The sequence below is a fragment of the Neodiprion virginianus genome, chromosome 3 (assembly GCF_021901495.1).
Source record: "Neodiprion virginianus isolate iyNeoVirg1 chromosome 3, iyNeoVirg1.1, whole genome shotgun sequence".
NCBI classification, from domain to species: Eukaryota; Metazoa; Arthropoda; class Insecta; order Hymenoptera; family Diprionidae; genus Neodiprion; species Neodiprion virginianus.
The window spans coordinates 26464074-26485130 of NC_060879.1; the positions used below are offsets into that span (position 1 = coordinate 26464074).

The window sequence follows — 21057 nt, forward strand, 5'->3', positions numbered from 1 at the left end:
AGCTCCAAGAGCCGCGGCAACGGAAGGCGAACTTCTATATTTGCAAGCCTCCGTCATACGTTTCTGACGGGGAGTTCGAGGTGTACCAATTTTTCTTCTACCTTCCAATCTCTCCTCTCAGCTGCCACGTCTTCCTCCATGCGGAGGTTTGTAACAGGTAGAGAGAAGGAAGGAGAGAGAGAGAGGGAGAGAGAGAGAAAACGACGTCCGGAAATAGATTTTAGACCCTTGTAATGTTTTTTCCGTTATTCTCCGTCCACTTGCTCGTATTTTTTTCCTGCCTGCAGAGAGCGATGATAATCGATAAAAATATATTACTTGGTTAGACTCGGGATACTTGTTTATGTGCCTGCCACGATGAGATTGAGTCGTCTTTCACGTATTTCCTCTTGCCACCGACGTACGTATGCAATCAAATCTTTTTGTGCCTGGAGTAGGCAGGCACACGTTCAAAGCTCCTAGCTGTTACTAAGCAAAGAGAACTTTGCGACAGAACTTTGAAAGGGCTGTTTTACTCAGCGATGTACATCATACTGCCGCTGACGTCTCGTTAAAGAAAATTTCGTCATGTCTGGTCGGTGAAATTCAATGACTAATTCCAGTTAATTTTCTGTTTCAGATGAACCGTGCTATTCAAGTGAAACCGGCGGACAGTGAAAACCGCGGAGGTGAGAAAAGCAGGATAATTAATTACCAATGTGACAATTGTAATTTAAATTTACCGCATTAATTACTGCTGTAATTCATGGTTATCGACCCTTCGGTAACTCAAGCGTTTTTCGAAAGTGATCGAATTTTACTTTCCGAAGAGCTCAAAGGGTTTCAATTTTTTCAAATTTTTTTTTTCCCCTGCTTATAATAACGCGAACACGACGACTTCCGAGAACGTTTTTAAACCACCCTCCCTCTAAATTTAATTATAACAGTATATATATATATATATATATGTATACCGAATATTTTAGCTCTTGAAACATGATTATCTGCACGTGTCACGTCGACCCGCTTATTACAGGCTAAATTTCCATCTATACAAGATTAGTCGTTCGCAGAGTGCAGAAAAGTAAATCATTTGACGGAATGAATTTGCTGCTTCTATATTCACATGAGCATAAGTCTTTGACTTGAATCACGTTGCGCAAATTGACTTCAGTAATATTCTCGTCATTAGCCTAGCGTTGAATTTCCCGCATTCGTAACGTTACGACTTACTTTCGATGAGAACACTTTGAGCAAATATACACCTGTGCCTATATTTTCGGAGGCTTTGAATCGTACCATGACAATATTATTACTCATACATGTCACTCTCCTTCACAAGACAAATTGGTTTCTAGACAGTTCCTCCCTCTTTTTCTCTCTCCCAGCGCGTTACGGCATGTACTTGACACGGGACATAATGTAAAAATGGACCGTGACTAATGGAATATTTAGCAAAAACAGCTCAATAATTGAAACCGTAATACAGGTTTTCCATAAGCTTACGGGGATCGAGCCGCGGGTATATCGATCGACGAGTTGCCACCTTTCCAATCACAAATGCCATCGCACGCATGCCGCTATCACCCTTTCGATTGCCTAATTCGCGCGACGCCGAAAGCATGAAAAACTAAAAAAACGATAAAAAAAAATTGACACGTGACAAGACACGTCGCACGGACGAGAATGCATGAATTTTAGTGTAGTGCGGAGACCTTCGTTGGCCGGGGATACGCGGCGCAATAAGCCTATCGATGCTAAAGAGATAAGACGCACGCCAGCTGTTAGCGATGTTATCTACCCACGTTTCCAGAATACCCTCCAACGCTCGCTTTTTGTAACGACATCATTTGCGCCCACGCGCCCAAAGAATCGGCGTTGTTCGCCGGCTGTGCTACCGTCTTACCGGGTGACGAGTGCTACGGAAAAACGGCATTAGGTGCAGGGTGGCTTGCTAGACACTGACGGGGTTGTAGAAGTTCGATCCACCGCACGAGTCGCGTATACGGCAATGCCAGGAGTTGTTATCGCTGCTTGAGCCGGTCCTTCCTTTCGCATCGTTATTTTCAACCTGTCGGCAATTAGCGACGTTTTCTACGTCTTCTTTATACTCCGACAAACAAGGAACGACTCCTCTAGGCTTTTCGGTATTCTTCTGATCCTGACGGGTCACTTACGACTCGATTCATCCAACAACGTCGGTAGCTCGTTTCCCCGCCACTCGAGCTCACCGAACCACTTCAACCAGTAAACAAACGGCGGTAAAATGTTTAGAAAACCCAACAACCTTCAGCGAGGAGGATTCTTTTCACGTTTTTATTAAAAATCAATTACGTCCAATCAAATATTTAGTTGGCACTGAATCAGGATATCGTTCCTTTTTCTCCCCGCCAAAAGTGCAATGGTGAAATCACTTTCGGATTTCCAGGTCTTATTTTCATCATGCAAAGTGAGCAGTTAATTCAACTTGAAGCGTGTTAACGTTCCTTAAACCGCTGTAAATTTGACAACCGGAAAGTGTCATCGCCATTTCCAATGTAATCTACGACGAATGTTCCGTCGGGCCTCTTCTATTTTGCACTCTGTACACTCGGCGGTGTCGTACCGGTATCCATCCGAAGCACTTTCCGGATCTTAAGCAGGTGGCCCGAGTACGCTTTGCCCGCATGACTTCGCGGCCTGCATCCGTATTGTCGCACTTCTCTCCGTCCCGGATAACCGCAGCCGAGATGGAAAGGGGTTGTAATTCATATGCTAATCTCGAGGAGATGCCATTGTAATCTCCGGCCGCTCGCAATGCCAGCACCTCTCTACAAAATCTCTCCCCCGGACCCCGTTCGCTGCTACCGAGTAGTGAACGTCACCGAGCAGGTTTCTATGCCATACCTCCGTCCTATGCAGCCGAGCATACGTGACTATACTCGCGGTATAGATACAGTCGGGCTACACGCGGAGACCATGGAGACGGTATTGACCGTCTTCCCCTAAGTTCCGAGTATCAATTGCGGTTTAGTGAGTTTTCATCGTGGGCGCTGTACCAGCGTAACAAATTTTGTCAGACTTCAATCTTCTCGAGCGTTATCTTATAGGTATATATATACCCGTACATTCGAGGGGATTGCAATCTGTTTGAAATTTATCCTTCTTTTTATTCTGAAGAATCGTTTTCGGCGTGATGCGAGTGCAGAAAAATGGGGCAACTTCTCCGTATCGAGCTTTCAATTTTTTTTCTCCCTCGCTTGCGAGTTTGGATGAAAATTTGGAAAATTTACATACATATTTTATAACACTTTGCACTGTCGACTGACAGTTACGATTTCGTCGTTGTTGGCAGTTGGTTTGATCATCGCAGAATCAATCACTGTGTTTTGTGAATTGACACCGATTTCAGTAAATTGCAAATTGATTGGGGTAAAAATAAATAATTGTGTCAACTACTGGCTCCGATTTCAATCCTGTAAGAGTGGGTCGCGCAGGAAGTCAAGCTATCGTGTGTTATACGGGGACCTAATTTCAGCAGCGTCGATATCTCCGAAAAGTCCGCTTGGAAAGACCCTTGAACCCGAGCGTTGAGAAAAAGGAAAAAAGAAAAAAAAAAACGAAAGTGGAAGGAAGAGAGAAATTTCGGTGAACCCTTTTTCGACGAGCTTACTGGAAAACGTGTTTTATTCTATTCTTCCCTTCGGATGGCTTCATTGTTTCCCGAGTCGGAGGCTGTAGGCTTTTTCCCCAATAAAGGTTGCCCTCTACGGACCATCTTGGACCCTCGTGCCACTTAATTACGTCATTTATAGATCCCACTCGCCGCGGAGACACTTTAAGGCAACTTAACTCCCCGGAGTAATGGCCTATTAGTAATACAAAGGCTAGATCAAATTTTAATTGCAACGCGTTAAGGGGTCTCTACGTTATCTTTAATGTCTGTCGGGATGGGGTGGAGCTGTTACTGATGGCCGAGGCTGCATCTTGCCGCGCTGTTTCCCCGACTTGACACTTTTTTCTTCCAGCCAAATTTCTTGCCACTATCTGTCTGATAGCTCGAGGGGGAAACTTGAGAGATATAGAGAGAAAGCAGAGCTGTAGAATTGTTTTAGAATAGCTGCCAGGGTAATGTATACAAATATATTTCATTGCGCGCCCTAAGGCTTCACATCCAAACCCAACATTCGGGGAACTTTCCACCTTTGTCTTGCCCCTGGTGACGTCACGGTTCGGTTCAGGAAACCCGGCTCGCCCTTCACCCCCGGGTTCGCTGCTTCTGCTGCTGGGCGCTTCCATTCGAACGGTGCTAAAGCCCACGAAAAGTATCAGCTCGCGGTCTTATCTTCGCTGCGCAGCCTCTTCTGCGTCAGGGGCTGCGGCCATACCGTGGTTATCATAGATATACTCAACCGCCACGCGTCAGTCGGTCGGTGGTTCCCTCCGCCGAGTCGGACAATGAAGAGAAAAAGAAAAAAAAGATGAAAAAGAAACAGGTGAAGTTCTCCCTGTTTCCTTTTTTTCCCGATCACGGGAATACGCTCGCTCCTTTATCTCTTTTTCGTGTTTCATACCTTCCCACTTACTTTTCTTGTTCTTTCCCGCGGGATTTCGAACGAGCCACGAAGGCGAGGTTCTTTGCTCGGAGTTAATTGTGCATTGATAAAACCCCCGTGGATTCAAGAAATGCGTATCTCGCCAAGTTTCGGACTAACTCACGGCTCTCGCGCCGCTATGGCAATTCGCGTTCAATCGGACGAGGAGAGCGAGAGAAAGAGAGAGAGAGAGAGATCGAGAGTTTGAGAGGCCGACGATGTAGCGGCACCAGTTGAGCAAGTAGATAAGTTTCGATCCCTCGGCGAAACCACCTTGGCTCCACCTTGCTCCTACCTCCCTTCGGGCCCCGACTCCGCGTCCCCTCCACCCCCTCGCAGCCGTTCGCCTGCTCCAGATAAACGCGTATCCCACGGTATCGCACTATCACATCGCCCTACCTTCGCCCACCTCCGCCAGGGCCAACTTCACTATCGGGATAACGTTTGGATCGAGTTACAAAGATTTTTCCCGGAAAATGCATAAATCGAATATCTTCGGGGTCTCGCCCTCAATTACATGTCTCGATAGGCTCGGCTGACGTCGAAGAATTACGATCGCGAGCCCTTGACTATATATCTATAACGCTGCATATGTGGGGATGGAAAATGTATACCGCTTCGTGAAAAGATCGGAAGTGAAAAAAAGAGAAGCCGGGGGAGGAGGGTTTCGAAAGGAAAGTCTTGGCGGTGACGGTGATTTTGATCGTGAAATTCGAGCCTCTTTCGCTTCCTCGTCGGCTATACACGCGTACACCCTTCTTTCCCGCATCTCCCCGACCGAATTCGAGTTTTCACCGGCCGCACGAACGGGAAAGTGCTGACTTAAATATTAAATGCGTTTCTCTGTAAATTGCTTGCCGTTAACCGACCGGCTCTTCTTCGTTTCGCCCAGCTCCACCCTTGCGGTCTATTCGACATGCGTTAACTCGCTTAAAAGTTTCCTCAAACTCAGAGGTAGAGGGAGGGAGGGAAAGAGAGAGAGAGAGAGAGAAAGAGAGAATGAACAAGGGAACAACCACGCAACTCGAGGCGCTCGTGCAGGACGAGATAATTTCCCGGGGGTTAATTTTTCATCACCGCTACTTCGATAAACAAAGTATTATTATTCGGCGTGATTAAGTAAGTGGTTTGAAGACGCTTTGTTCCTTGGGCCGGGCGCTGCTCTTAAAAGTTCGGCACGGTCCGTCGACATAGTTTTTATTCACTCTTTTCAAATTCTTCATTGTACACCTTGTACACATACACCTCGTAAAGCGTTCCATATAACGCTGCTCATTAAAACTTTGTTCACAAGTCATCATTTACCATGATTAAGAACCTATTTGCTTCCCCTCTATAGTTATTTATTTATTCATACGTCGGGGCTGTGTTTAGCAAAGATAAAATTGGCAACTGAAATATTTTACTCTTCCTTTTTAACGGAGACGGAAATTTCCAACGAGTGATTCTAAAAATTACACGCAAGAGTATTAGAATATTCCAATAATTATTCAACTATAGAAGTCTGATTATTTTTAGTGAAGATTTTTTTCGAACATGATATTCAGTCGTACAGTCTTACTGAATCTGTTATGGTAAATTTTTTTGATTAAGATAAGAAATTCATGCATTAATCACAAATTATTTGACGCAATATATGATCATCCTTCTGGCTGAACAGATTAATTTATCACAAGGACGAAAATCTAATTCGAAGAAAAACGGATTGTCTGTCAGGTTCGTGAGTGTAAAGAAAAAGTCATTGATTCTGCAGAAGAATTTTTTACCTAATCGGGCCATCGAATCACGTCGATATTAATAATAATAATATTGATCGGTGAACTTCCAGGTAATCACTGGCATGATAAAAGAAATGAAAAAAAAAATTACTAAAATAATGGAAGCCCCGAATCTGACGACGCGAATTAGTTCCGGAAGTAAATTACACGGTAATTCGGGTTAAGGATGGCAAAACACCGTCGTCGGAAGTTTGTGCCTCGTGAAGCGAGTCGCGGGGGAACGTTTGCCACCATCTCGCGGAATAGAAACCGAAAAGTTCGTTTCAAGACGGGGACCGAGGCATGAGAGTCGTTATAATTCCGGCGCGCTGGGGGTTAATTTTTGTCGAACCTGGGGGGTGGAGGCCTGTTAGCGCTCCACCGCGAGGCGGAAGTCGAATTCCTCGTCTCGGCGGGACAATAGGCGACGAAAACCGAGGTCCGTGCCCCGGATCCTGGGGCCGTGCGCAAGTGGGCCAAGAATCTAATTTCCCGAGACAAATCCTTAAATGCGCCCCAGAGCCCGGAGCTGCCCTGACGACGTCGACGGCGCCCCTCGTCGCGTCACCTACATACGGGGTCTCCGCCTCGCCTCGGCCACTTCTCCTTAAATGCCTTATTACACGCGCGTTGAACCAGCCCGCCGGGAGTGCTGGAAACAGAACCAACCCCGTGTTTCGAGACGTCAATTCTGCAGAGAGAGAGAGAGAGAGAGAGAGAAAGAGGGAGGTTCGGTCTACTTTTGCCTGAAATTGAAACGGCTGAAATTTAGCCCACTTTTTAACCCTTCTCGCTATTTCTCGCTCGATTTAAAAATCGCGAGTAAGCGCGTCGCGGCTCGCGTCTTACCACGACGGCTGCCATCACTTCGAATCAGATGCTGGAAGCGACCCGCTTGCGGTGAAAAATACTTACGAATCTAGTTGCCAATTGTAGCGTTGTTATCTGATTATTTTAATCCCCTTTGTATTTTGCAAGGATAGCCCCAAGATTGGGAGGTTTCCCGTATTTCGCAGAGTCAACGCGCCCACGATATTAGCGAAAAGTTGCACTTGTTGTCCAGGTACCTTACCTCCCTTACTCGGACGAATTTCCTCTATCCGAGATTTCTACACTGAGAGAAAAGAATTGTTGGAGAATCAAAATAATTCATTATGGATAGCGAAACAATGTATATTGTTACCGCCGTGATAATTTTTCGTCGAGATAACGATATATTTGGTAAAATTAAATAAAATTTAGCTCCTGATGGAAAATATATGTTTGATTCGAACGATCCTTTTTTTTTCTAGTGATTCAATTAAAGAACATGAACTGCATTACAACGATCGTTAGATTACAATAATATATTACCTATACCCGATGAACGAATGGAATACTCGAAGAAATATCTCGCACTGTACATTAAAATGAAAGTATAAAAGTACCAGAGAAATATTGATTACAGTGAGAAATTCATACCATTTACGAATGTGAATTAAACGAGAGATGATTCTTGACGATTCTGACGAGGCATACTTCTGTAGATTGTTCATATAACATACCGCTAATTTTGAGTGATCTGCATCGATATACTATACATGCTATGTTAATTTATTTATTTATTCGTTTCTGTTTCTCTCATTTCTGTGAAATTAATTATTTTCTTTTTTATCACCGACAGACACCCACACCGTACGTTGATGATGATGACCTGGTTTATGGGCACAATGCCATCTTTGTTTCTGTTCTGTATTACAGAGTGCATGATGGACGACGGGAGCGCCAGTGCAATCTTCTGGAAGTAGGAGGCACCAGTGGCGGCTGCTGAAGGTAACTTCGACTTCCAGGAGATAGCTAGCTTCCTTCCAGACTTCTATTCTACTTCTCTACAAAATGAAAAAAGAACTTTCTTCCCTCATCACGCCATCACCGGTGACTCGGCCAGCACAGTTTGCTGCAGAGTTTCATTCGCTAATCGCTAATTTCCCACCTCAACTCTTCAAATCCCGGGACCCTCTCCCCTCCCCCCTCCCTCCCCCTCATAACGATTCCCCCCATCAACGACGTTGCTGATATCGCGGATTCGAAAGTTCACATCTAAAACTCTCTTCACCGTGATTTTTACATCACGCGAAGAGAAGTGAAAAATTTCTCATTTTCGTCATTTGCTTTTCTCGCCGCGATGAAAGAAGAAAAGTGAAGAAAAAAAACTTCATTCAATTCCGTTGTACACAGTCAAGATCGATGGGCGACGCGCGTTACCAACCGATGACTACCACTTGCTTGCAGCTCGTCAGAAACGTTCAATCATCATCTCGTCAACGTATAATAACTCACTCGTGTTAATCGGTGGTGTTCGATCTAATATCTACATACCGCGTGTGTATCATCATCATCATCATTATCATCATCCCCTTCTTCCCCCCACCCCATCATCCCACTCCAATCACCGATCGTCCATTTCTATATTTCTATATACTGTCACGTCCGTGTGCCAATCATATTAGAAGTGTTGTACGTGCCACGTGCGTGACTGACTCGTGTAGCCGTAAAACTGTCGTTCGTGTTTTTACCCTGTTTATTAAATTACTGTTATTTCGTTATAATTATATATGCCTCGTAACGCTCCGATGTAAGTAGACGCTCTTATTTGTACATATAGGTACATGCAAATTAATTACAAAAAAAAACTTTTCACTTTTCAAGATTCAGAAATAAATCAGCGAGTCCGATTCGGGACGAAGCGAGCCCAATACAGGCTTTCTACGAAGTAAAGCTCTTTCCTGTCGTCTTCTTTTTCACCTCTCCATTCCATTCTGACCATATTCTCCGTATTTTTTGTTCTTCTCATATTCTTTCGTTAAGAGCGTCTACTCAACGTCACGACTCACGCAACGAATATATCCCACCCCACAAATATCAAATATTTTGCTACTGTTTCTCTTTCTCACCTCCACCCCCGCCCCCCCCCCCCCCCACAGCCCTTTCACATTGGTTATTTCACGTTTAATTGCTATATTGATGATGGTTGCTACTTAATCATTTATTTACATAGTCCCTTTTTGCAGATGTGACCATATACATACCACATATTATATAGTCGCTCGATCGTTCAATGTGTTGTACCGTTGTCGATGTTTTTTTTTATATATTTATATATATTCGTATAAATACGTGTGTATATATATACATATATACATGCATCTGTAAATATTTTTCTGATTATGGTGTGAGTTCAATTTCTTATTGTATTACCTAGACGTGATTTTGTGATACTTCCCCCAGTCCCCTCAACCTTGTTAGTCGTAATAACGTAACCCAGTGCAGATATTTCTAAGCTTCGGTGAAAAGCGGTTATATAACATGAATTTACACACATCATTAATATCATCATTGTTATTATCGGTAACGCCCGGTGATCATGAGTCATTTAATCGTATATTTGAATTCGTATATTATTTTTCACACACACGTGACTTGCGTGTGCATATGCATACTTGCTATGTATATTTATGCACACACGCATACAGAAAACGTTGTTATACGTACAGCAACCAACAATCAGGCCCAAATTATGCTTAGCGAAATGGCAGATGATAAATTTCAAGTATATCTTTACCTGGTAACGTAACATAATTTGAAACATTATCGCCTCGAAACCGTGACGTGTTATAATAACGCAACGTCAAGAATTAATATGAATAATGTGAATTTTCACTGTATTTCAGTCAATCTTATATTATCTACTTATTATACTATTGCTCTGTGCACAAGTTAGAAATAGCTGCAGTGCGCTGATTGTAAGCATTTATTGTGATGATGCTGTTTTAAATATTTAAATGGCGTGTAACCCCAACAAATATGTGGCTTGTGCACCGTGTTTGGAATTCTCGTTCAAGGTATATTCGTCGTAACGCGGGGGCGAGGAGCATCGCTTTTTCTTTCTCACACATTGTCACATTATTGCAGATAATATCGTAGAAAATTTCGCGAATCACAGTATACAATATTTAAGCTGTTTGCCATTGATATTTCATTCCGATCGAAAACAAACTACGTGTAAAGTGGCGAGAAAAAATTGGTAACGGAAGAAAAGTTTCGTTTGAAATAATGTTTTTCAATGCTCCTTTTATTTTTTATTTCTCTGTTGATTTATTTATTTATTTATTTATTTATTTATTTTCTTGCCAAGCATAAAAACTCGACCCCGCTCCAAAAGTAACGCGACGCTTTGGGCTAACGGACGGATCAACCCTTTGTGTTCCCATGTTTTTTCACTTTGTCAACTCGCTTGAATTTTGTAATTATTGTTATTCGTGCAGCGTGCTGGTATCACTTTGCAATTCTTTCATCCAAATTACTCTACACTTCATCGCAGCGTAGGTATGTTAAACATCGATATATGCGCGATCCGCCGTTTCAATTTCACAACAATGTCCAAACGGTTCAGCATGCCAAACGTTGACCCCAGCCTCGCGTTGCACAATCGGACACCTTGAACGTATCGAGTCCCCTGTACGAATGTCTCAGCCCAGCGTTAGCACAGACGTAATATGTACATATATGCATAAATATGATTTGATGCTACGTATATACATATATATATATTTATATATATATATATATATATATATACACACATTTATTATATATATGTATATTAGGATGGTGGATGCTGATGTAAAACGTGTAACTTTGTTGTTGTCGGTGTTAGCCGCAAGGTTTTTCTTAATGGATGATATTTGGTTTCCCGACGTACTATACGTGACTAAAGTATTTCTCTTTTCTTTTCTTTTCCTTAAAAAACACCACCACTACCCACCCCCATTCGACACGGCTACGGGATGCAGACAGAAAGCTGTTCGTGGGAATGCTAAGCAAGCAACAGACAGAAGAGGATATCAGACAGTTGTTCGCGGCATTTGGTACAATAGAAGAGTGCACGATTCTCCGAGGACCAGACGGCACCAGCAAAGGTGAGTACCTCAACATTTCTCCTCCTCGCGTTAAATCAACCGCTATAATCGTTCGGCGAACATCAAAGGAACCGATTCGATTGCCTGCGTGTGATTGAAAATCAATTGAAAACAGTAATAAAAATAATAATAAGAATGAAAACAACAAGCTTCCTCATTTTACATTCGCCGAGGGCTCGATAATCCAAATCCATGTACAAAGATACCTGATATGATACGATACGTGACGCGATGCAATGCTTCTTACAGACCTTCGTTCCAAACGCGGCGTACATGCCCAGGTATATATTTACTCGACATGTGTACGACCCCGGGGCGAGCCGATGAGGAGGGTGCAGCGTGTATGTGGGGCAACTCCAGGCAGGCAGGCAGCACGGAGGCGGTGCGGGGGTCAGATTCGGCGGGCCTGAGTCACAAGTAATTTTGGAGCGCGGACCGTAATCCCTCCGAGGCCTCCTTCGAGCCTCAATCCCACCCCCAACGAAGTCCCGGCGAAGTCCCCTGCACCCTAGGGCGCTGCCTGCCTGCCCGCGAACCCCGGCGAGTTCCACTAGTTATTTGTGTATCCATTAGAGCCCCCACGTCGCTAGCACCTTGCAGGATTAATAATGATACCATGGACTGGATTTTCAATACAACCGATTCGGTATTCCGCGGTGCCAACGTGTCTCCGAAATTCTCTGGCGCTGCACCGAGATGTCGAATTGTTTCACGTGATAAGTAATGGAAAGAATCAATGGGCTACAGTATTTACGAGGAAACCGACGCAACGAAACGCTTTGGATAAGAATCTTTGCCGGAGAGAATGCGAATTCTCATTCACTTTCACTGTTTAGATTTGATTACCCTTAGTTTCTTTTTGAGTATACCACGACGACGGAAAACCAATTTTGTATTTTTACTTTATAGGAAATGGTTTGGAAGTTTCACGGAGAAAATGTTTCCTTTCCGTAAAGCTGCAGTCTTGTTGCGAATAATTTATATGAAACGTCAAATTTGTGTCATCCATCGATCGGTGAATACTTCGTTTTCGTAGTTTTGTGGCAAACATTGAAACAATTCGTACGTGCGAAACCACGGGAGAATGAGAACATAGTGTACTGAAACAGGTTTAGAAATAGAGAGAGTACATAATCTCGCTGGTCAGAAAAGAAAATCACCTTCGAAGAAAGTAGGAGAAGCAATCTATACACCAAAAGCTTTGGAGCGTCATAAACTTGGATGAATGAGAGGAGTAATACCGGCGCGATAGTGCAAACCGCACATGAGACGGATATACGATACATACGTATTCAAACATTGGGGTGATTCAGAAAAAAATAATTTGTGATTTTCCACAATGGCTCTTCGTAAAAAATCTTGTTTTTTAGATAAAAAGAGATAGGTTTGTCTAAAGAACAGCGTTCCACTAAATGTCAGGAAAGAAATAATGATTGAAGTGCTACAACGTGTTGATTCGCAATTTAAAAAAATGTGCAAAAAAGTGAAAAAAACAAACTCTGTAAGGGGTGCCACGGTGGAAAATTGTGAATTATTTTTTTCTGAAACACCCTGATATACCTACACGCACCAAAAAGAGAGAGAGAGAGACAAAGATGGGGTAAATAACATGAAGTATCGGCGTGAAAGCGAAATAATTTCGACCTTACGGGTTGCCCCGAGGGTGAAAAGCGGAGATTGGTAGAGACGGAGGCTCAATAATTTTCGCCGGCCAAAGCAGTAATTTGAATATTTTTATTCAGAAATGAGGCCTGCGAGTAACAGAAGGGTGGAAATTGGGTGGACTACTGAAAGTAACGATCGGAGGTGGGGAGAAAATGGGAGGGTCGCGGGGGGGTGGGGAGGGAGTGAGGCGCGAATGTAATTAAATTCCACTTTCAAGCGAAACTCACTTTCAACAGTTAATAAGATTTTGATTCGGAGCCGTAGATGGCAACGTGGCGGGCGATCCATTGGGCAGAAAGACGCATCTTGTCGTTTCAGCCAAGAACGTCGCCCTGCCGCCTGAAACCCTCAAAGAGTGTTTCGCTTGCCTTTCGGCTCTTTGATTAAAATCGCGCGAACAAAGTGAACTAGTACAGAGAAACGAGGGGGCTGATCTCGCGCTATCATCCGAATGCCGTATAGATGGAATATACACTGCGCAACTCGTAAAAAGTTACCGAGGTATCTCGTTGCACGTCCACGAAGAATTTCAATTTTCCAATTATCCCCAATGGCGAAAAATTCCCACGTATATTTGTGAAGATGTTTCTTGTATCGCGTAGAAACTATCGAGCATCCCTATTGTCTTCCAATTTTTTTAAACCTCAGAGAACTTTTGCTATTCGAAATTTCGCCATAAATCAATATCTAAAACAATATATACAGTTTACGCATATTTAATTTGAGTCCGTTCATTTTTTTACAAACCTTTCGTCGACACGTTCGTTGCAAGATCTGTTGTACGAACATCTCTTATTTGGAATAAGATTACGCAAATTCGAATCAACTTGATATTATACAAACAAGATAGGTACTCGAATACTTTCAATAATGTACATTGAGGTCTCTTCGTCAGCCTTAAAATCAAGAATCCAGCATTCGTTCCGTATTAATGTTTTACAATCCCGTTGCTGTTACTCGTTTGTGATTATATTTGAATCCTTACAAACTAGACTCCACACTCCAATAAACACATCGCATAAAATCAGTGCAAATTACAATCTCACAATGCATAATTGTTGAACAAATTTCGGCGAGATGTTTTGACATCAGACTAAGTAGAATTCAACCCCATCGTCGTAATAGCGGCTCGAGGCACGGAGGTCGCCGGTTTCCTTGACGCGTAGGCGAAACTTTCTGGATAGAGTTCATCAGGGCGCCAGTTTTCGCTCTACGTATACAGCGAGTGAGTGAGCCGTCTGCGGCAAGTTTCATAACCAGCTAATCCAGCCTGTAATAGAGAGATCACTTCTAGGGCCAGGATCAGGAGCCATATTGCCGAGGTGTGGAGGACGAGCCGGAACAGACGCGACCTACGAATGACGCAGGCTTAGCGATATGCGAACGAGCACTTCGCATCCTCATTTATCCGCTCTTGTGCGTTTCCTCGATGACTCGAAGCCACTCGACACGCGTTGGCAAATTTTCAATTAGTTTCGTCAGGGAACTATCACCGAATGTGGTTCCGCAGGATTTTTCCAGTATTGTGCTTCATCGTGCTCCTGAGAATATCAAACGAGTCGGAATTTCTTGTGGTAAGGCTTTGTACACGCATTTACTTAACCCAAACGGCATCGTGGTTCGTTTCGTCTTTTCTTATCGCATGCAGCAGCGCGACTAGAACCGCGTTATATAACGATATGAGTTGCACATTTTAAAAAATTCACGGGAGACGAAAAAAGGCAAAGAAAAATGCGTTTCATTTTACATCCTGTCAAACTTGTACAAATCAATTACAAAAATTTCTTGCTATGGTGAACAAAGACAGCAAAACCGGATATGAAACTCAGATTATTTATTTGAGAAGTAAAGATTTTTGAAAATTCTCTCGAATTTCTGAAATTTTGTGTATCTATTCCGTATGTACGGAATGGGTGTTTGAAAAAGTCTGAATTCTGGTGTCAGCTGAATACCGAGTAAAACGATCGTATATCACAGAAACGACTATGCAAAGTTCATGGACTTGGGTTTCTCTGAAATGACGGTAAGTTATTTCAAGACTGGATGAAAGAAAAGGTACACCGTGAATATACAACGCTTTCGTGAAATCGAATAAAAATACAGTAAAGCCGCAGTCATTGTTATACTTTGCAACTTGTAGACAAGCTTACAGAGTTCAAGTTTGTGCGTGCATGCACAAGTTATGACTGTGATTTTTTTCTGCGTACGTTCAACAGAAGCAGTGACATTCGATTACACCGATGCGTGCCAATCAGTTAATTACTCAACTTTTGCGCGTACGATGGATTTCAATATGCATTTCATTTATTTATGGTCTGATATCCTCATCCCAACGTAAATCCTGTAAGACAATTACGACTAACCAATTCGTCAGAGAATTCCGTGCGATACAAAGTTGATTGATACAAGAGCCGATAAAGTGGATAAACACGCCTCGGGTAAAATCGATATCAATGTTCTTTACGGCCTCGCGAGAAATGAGCGCAGAGAAGCGTGTGAAGAGAAGAGGATATACCCACGTGAAATCACGTTTCGCGGCCGAGCAATTATTATTTTCCTTCCCTCCGGCACGGTCCGACGACGGGAGGGGGAGGGAAGTATAAACCCTTCCGAGCTGTGAGTGGAACCTTAGTATCTTGAAAGGTTTCGGAAAAGTGGACGTGACTTATTTCCCGCGCGGCGAATTGGACGGCGAAGGAATGCGAGAGACAATGAATCACGTACATAAGGGTGCAGCGAATTATTGTGACCTAGTTATCTCCGTTATCCTGACACAGCGACTCGAGGAGGTTCAAAGCGCTGGAATCCTCGTCGGGAAAGATCGTCCAATTTTCGCGCGCAAGTATTGCTCCTCATAATACAATATAATTTCCTAGATGAGGTGAACTGCAATTCCTCAAGCTAAGGAGATTACGAAATGTTTATGAATAATGGAACGAAACGTTATTCGAAATAAGTCCCGAGTGTTTCTCGCCATCGTTCGCAATGTGCTGCACGGGTGCAGCTTCTCCGGGAGTTAAAGGTGTACCGGAAAAGAGGGTGGAGAGAGGAGGATATGGCTGCCGGCCAGATAGCGAGGGCGGCGCGCGGTATAAATGGTCGCGGAAAAGCTTGCCGGAACAATGCTGAATTCTCCCTACCTCTTACTGCGACCGACTTTCAAAGCAATCCTCCCCTAAAGTATAATATTAACGCGCCTCTGTCGGACCGGCGCGAATATACCTACGGACACTCCATTATTCGCAACCACGTGTCACAAGTTGCCCGGAATCATCGGCGCAGCTATCGCGTTGCATGCTTTCGAAAAATGAACGAGGTGAATAATAAAAACGATGAGAGAATAATGCTTGAGCGAATAAATGAAAATAAATTTTTATCGCATTGCGAACGGTGTAAGGTGGCCGATGGCACGAGGCTGTCACTAAGCCGCACCTATCGGTAATAAAGGATGATGGATATTTATGGATCGGTACGTATCAATGCGGGTCACGTGTGCAGGAAAGACACCCGTGCCGAGAAATATGACAAATCGATTATTTCTCCCCGTGGACATGATCCGGTGAAAGGATTTTCTTCTACGCTAGAAAAGCTAAAGTAAAATATTTGCTTCACCCGTTTTTTAGACGAACAAATACTGTATTTCAGATAAAGACGATATACTTTTTTTTTGCGGAACAGGGTCTAAACATTATTGTTATCGTAGAAAAAATTCTATCAAAGTATATTAGAATCTTTTTTTCTAATTGGAAACAAAAAATGTTATTATTTACATCAAAGAGAAACCAAGTTGAACTGTCAAACCCATACTACACTATATAAGTCTATTTTTCATAAAGAAAAACCTTTCAGACTTGAGGAAAAAAATTTTAGCAAAAACTAACGTTTAGACTTTGTCTTGAGCAAAAAAGTTTAAATCCATTAAAAAAAAACACCCTTGCTATTCATACCCTACTGTGAATATACATCATCCGCGCTGTAATGATAAGTTATTATTCAGTCAGTTTCAAACTCATCCTGAACCTGAACTAAGTAACAAATGATTCACCGCAGCGTATCCCAATGAGCCACATCGCGAATTCTTCTGTCGTACAGGAAAAAGGTGCGTAGCGCTTGTTAATTCTTTGCAGTATTTTTAGTGTAGCAGGTAGGTGCGGTCGCCGCCACACCGCAGTGATATCGAAACGTAGCAGAACGTTTGCCGGAGGGTGGTGGGGTGGGGATGGGGAGGGAATATGTTTTGCACTCGAAGGGGATGCACACCCTACCCGTCAAGCCTTTGTGTGCGTTGGCGCACCCCGAGGACTCGCAGAGACCAGCGCACGTAGATATAAACCACTGTCCATGGGGGGTAAGGGTGTGTAGTTCGCCGGTAGGTACCGGTCCACACTCCGCAGTACGGTCCGCTTAACAGAGGGTGCTTCTGGTAGAAGCTCTCAATATGTCGGTCCTAATCCTCTCCCCGAGGACCCGTCGTCCCGCGCCCGTTGTCCATCCTCGTTTCCTCGTTTCCCCCGTTTCCTTGCCCCCCCCCCCTCCCTCCCTCCCTCCTCAACCCACCAGTTTCTCTCGTTCGACTCGTATTACTCTCCGATATACAATATGTATATACGTTTTTAGGTATATGCCGTGTGCGTGTATATGGACGGAAACATTTCGAGACCAGCTGCGTGAGGGATTTAGGAGCTAAGCGATTAATGAATACGTCATATAGGACGTACGAGGATGACAGGACGCTCTCGTTTTCATCCTACAACCTCGGGGAAACATGATTTATACCTTGATATATTTTGGCCTTTGGATTTTCGATAGCAGCCCCCCCCCCCCCTGCAACCCCGTTCGATACCCTTCTCGTCTGCTCAACCTGATTTAGTATTGCGGCATCCAAAATATGGACGCAATAGATTCCCCGAGCCCTTAACGCCGCCATCGAAACCGTGCGCAATGCTTCCCCCCGAATGCTTTTGCCTCCATTTATTACTCCAACTTTCGGATTAACGGTACGCGTTTTAAGGATTTATTACACGTACCCTTCGTCAGTGCAAACGATATTCTATCTAACTCTAATTATTGTAACGAGAATAAAAAAATGCTCTCCGACTTAAACCGTGTTGAATCAACCTAAGATGTAAGAAATGATCAAATCAAAAAAAAAAAAAAAAAAAAACAACAAACATTTTTCTTGCGTTAAGTACGACGCGATGGATTTACGTGTGTAAAAGGGTAATGATATACCCACGTATATAGAATCCCGGAGATGGGCCGTTCCGATAGTGAGTAATGGGCACCTTACGCGACCTCGTGTTATTCCATTACGAGCTTATCTGCTCTTGGAAGAAACTATACAACTATATACGAATTACTGGATATGTTTACGATTTTCCTGCAAATATAATTATATGAATTCTGAGGCATGACGTTGCTATTGTCTTGAATCAATTTATTTTTAGGTATACACATATACCTGTAGATGGTTTTAATGACCCAAGTGACGATGCATTAGTTATTTCAGAATTTTTGTATCTTATAATTGGATTCTTATCAACGTGAGAAAAAATGACTCATACTATCATTACTGTCGAACATCCATTTCCTCTTGATCGATACCATTTGATGGTTATTATTTTTATCAATCAAATGAATCTATGGAGATAAGTTTACCATATTCGAAGCGAAATTCAGTGGCATCAGTCGTTACTATTATTATTATCATTATTACTATTGTCATCATTATTTGATACTGTCATTATGTGTACTTTTTTCAATCTAAATTTGGCAAATATATTTATACAAGCTGGCTGAACCACGTTCTGTCGTTATCGAATCCAGAAAGTGAAAAAATTTGGAAGAATCTTTGGAGGACGTAAATTTATAGGATGACAAAAAAAAAAAAGAATCAACCGTTCGCGTCTAGAGAGGTAAGGTCTAATCCCTGAGACTCTGTCGAATTTTTCTACAACGCATAGCTTATCAGAGAAATCCATGGCGTTCCAGAGTAGGTAATGGCCTTGGGCGTTGAATCGGTAACTCGATATTAAGCTGGGAGTATAACGTTACTTGGTAATATATGTAGGGGGTAAAATAATCGGGTGTATTTTGGAGCGCCCCGGTTTCGGAGACAACGGGGCAAGGATGGCCGCCTCCTTTCTTCGCGACGTCGTACGTTGCACTTAATATTAGGCTCCCCGGAAGTTACGTCATCTCCCGGGGAGAAAAGCCTCCCCATTCCGGTATGAGGGGCATTGTGGCCGGTGGTAGAGATTTACGAGTCCAATATATTAATACGATTACCGTCGTCGTCGACGTCGTCTCTATACGCCGTGCCAGGTTCGATGGCTCAGCTTTCAGCGAATGGCTTGAACCGAATAGAAGCGTTACGTAGCCGACATCCAAATCCGTCGGGCAGTCATCGCGCCAGATCGCAAAAATACGCAGTTTATATCCACCGACGCACATCTCGCTGGCTTTCGCCCCCTTCTGCTCCTGTCGCATCAACCATAAATACGCGGTATTGCCCATAAACCTTTGCATTCGCGCATTACCCATTCCGCGTCCGCATCGTCGCGACTGCCGCACGTTATCAAATGCCGCTGCGGTTGCCCCTCTCAACGGGTTATACTCGCCGTCGGCTTGGGGGACCAAAAACACATCCTGTACGTGGATGTGCGCATGGATGTCGGGATCATTCAAACTCGAGGGAATTTCACTACATTGAAATCAGTCCGCGTCAAATGACACTGAATATATAATATATACTCATGGTTTTCGAACACACGCAGTATGACGGAAGAATTTATCTGCAATTTTCGAACGATGCGTGACATCGTCTGCTTCGTACAAGTTCGAGTTAATAAATTGATTCTCTGACCTGTTTTTCAGGCCGGGAATAATAGAGTCAGGATATTAATAATGCGAAAATTCAGAATTCAATTTTGATATTTATTTGTTTTTTTTTTTTTTTTTTAATCGGTCACATATTTAGGACACAGATAAGTTTCAATTTCTTATTTATTTTACGTTTGGTAAGTAAGGCGTGACAATTTTCTGACCCCAAAGATGTGAAAAACAACCTGTGGGAACACTCCCGATCCATTTGACTGGATTGCGTAAGCCTCTTTTCTTCTGTAAATGGGTACTGAAAACTGTCTTGAAAGCCTTTGTATAGCTTCAAAGTTGTTGCTCCCTGTTTCACGGGTTCAAATTGAATCCAACTGTTTCAGTACGAAGTCTTATTCCGTTTGTTAAACTTTCTATGTATTCAAGAATTGAACTAGGGTCTGATTTTTTTCCATTAGTATTTCATCCGATTTATCGGAATACGTGATTAATTTGATACAAGTACGTAATGTCGTGATAAAACAGAATCCGAAATTACAAATCACTATTTTACGAATGATAAGGTTAAAAAGCAAATACATCTTTTAATGCATACTACAGAATAACAACGTTAAAGTTCTTTGTGAATATTCAGTCATTGACAAATTTCCTCTCCACAAAAACTGTTGATAAAAATCGACAACGTGCAAATAACATGACAACGTTAAATGAACAATGACTGAGCAATTTAATAACAGTGGAAGGGGATGATTCGTCGGGGTGAATACGTGTATCACATCAGCGAATCAGTAATTTTCCAGTACCGGTGATTATCGAAATAATCGATGACATCCCGCCACGAGTCCCGTGCATGTGTAATCGAAGATAGTGGAAAGCGGTGTCGTTTAGCAGGCAAACAACGCGTCGCGCCAAGACTGATTATTCACGAAAGTGGATAATTTTGTCAATCAAAAAAATTTGCAATCAACCCGTCAAAGTCATGAGTAAATCGCTAGATGAGGTGAAAGGTGGATGAAATTAACGACCCGAAGTTCGTTCCACGGTTCGGATTAAATTCATTGATATTCGTCAGCTAGATCATTATTTTTCGTAATTGCCGATGGCGTTCATCCATTCGAGTATCCGGTGACAACAACAAAAAAAAAAAAAATAAAACAAATGCTTAGGAACATTACGCGAAACAAGTACCTAATTTGCTGCATTACGTGACCAAGCGGTTATGCCCATCGTATGACGCATAAGCTGAAGAGCGAACAACGGGATGTTAAAACTGCCTCCCCACCCTCCCAG

At 42.9% G+C, this 21057-nt stretch overlaps 1 protein-coding gene across 16 annotated transcripts in view; it reads left to right on the forward strand.

The window, feature by feature from the left end:
- LOC124301459 (CUGBP Elav-like family member 4) overlaps positions 1–21057 on the forward strand; it is a 540326-nt gene that overhangs the window by 474716 nt on the left and 44553 nt on the right. For 13 of the 16 annotated variants that reach the window (XM_046756542.1, XM_046756535.1, XM_046756538.1 and 10 more), the window contains 2 exons: positions 620–668; positions 11143–11268. In XM_046756542.1, coding sequence (XP_046612498.1) covers positions 620–668; positions 11143–11268 — 175 coding nt within the window. Of the gene's footprint in view, positions 1–619; positions 669–8031; positions 8123–11142; positions 11269–21057 lie in introns of those variants that run through there. The other 3 variants (XM_046756548.1, XM_046756549.1, XM_046756551.1) reach the window with 2 other exon arrangements.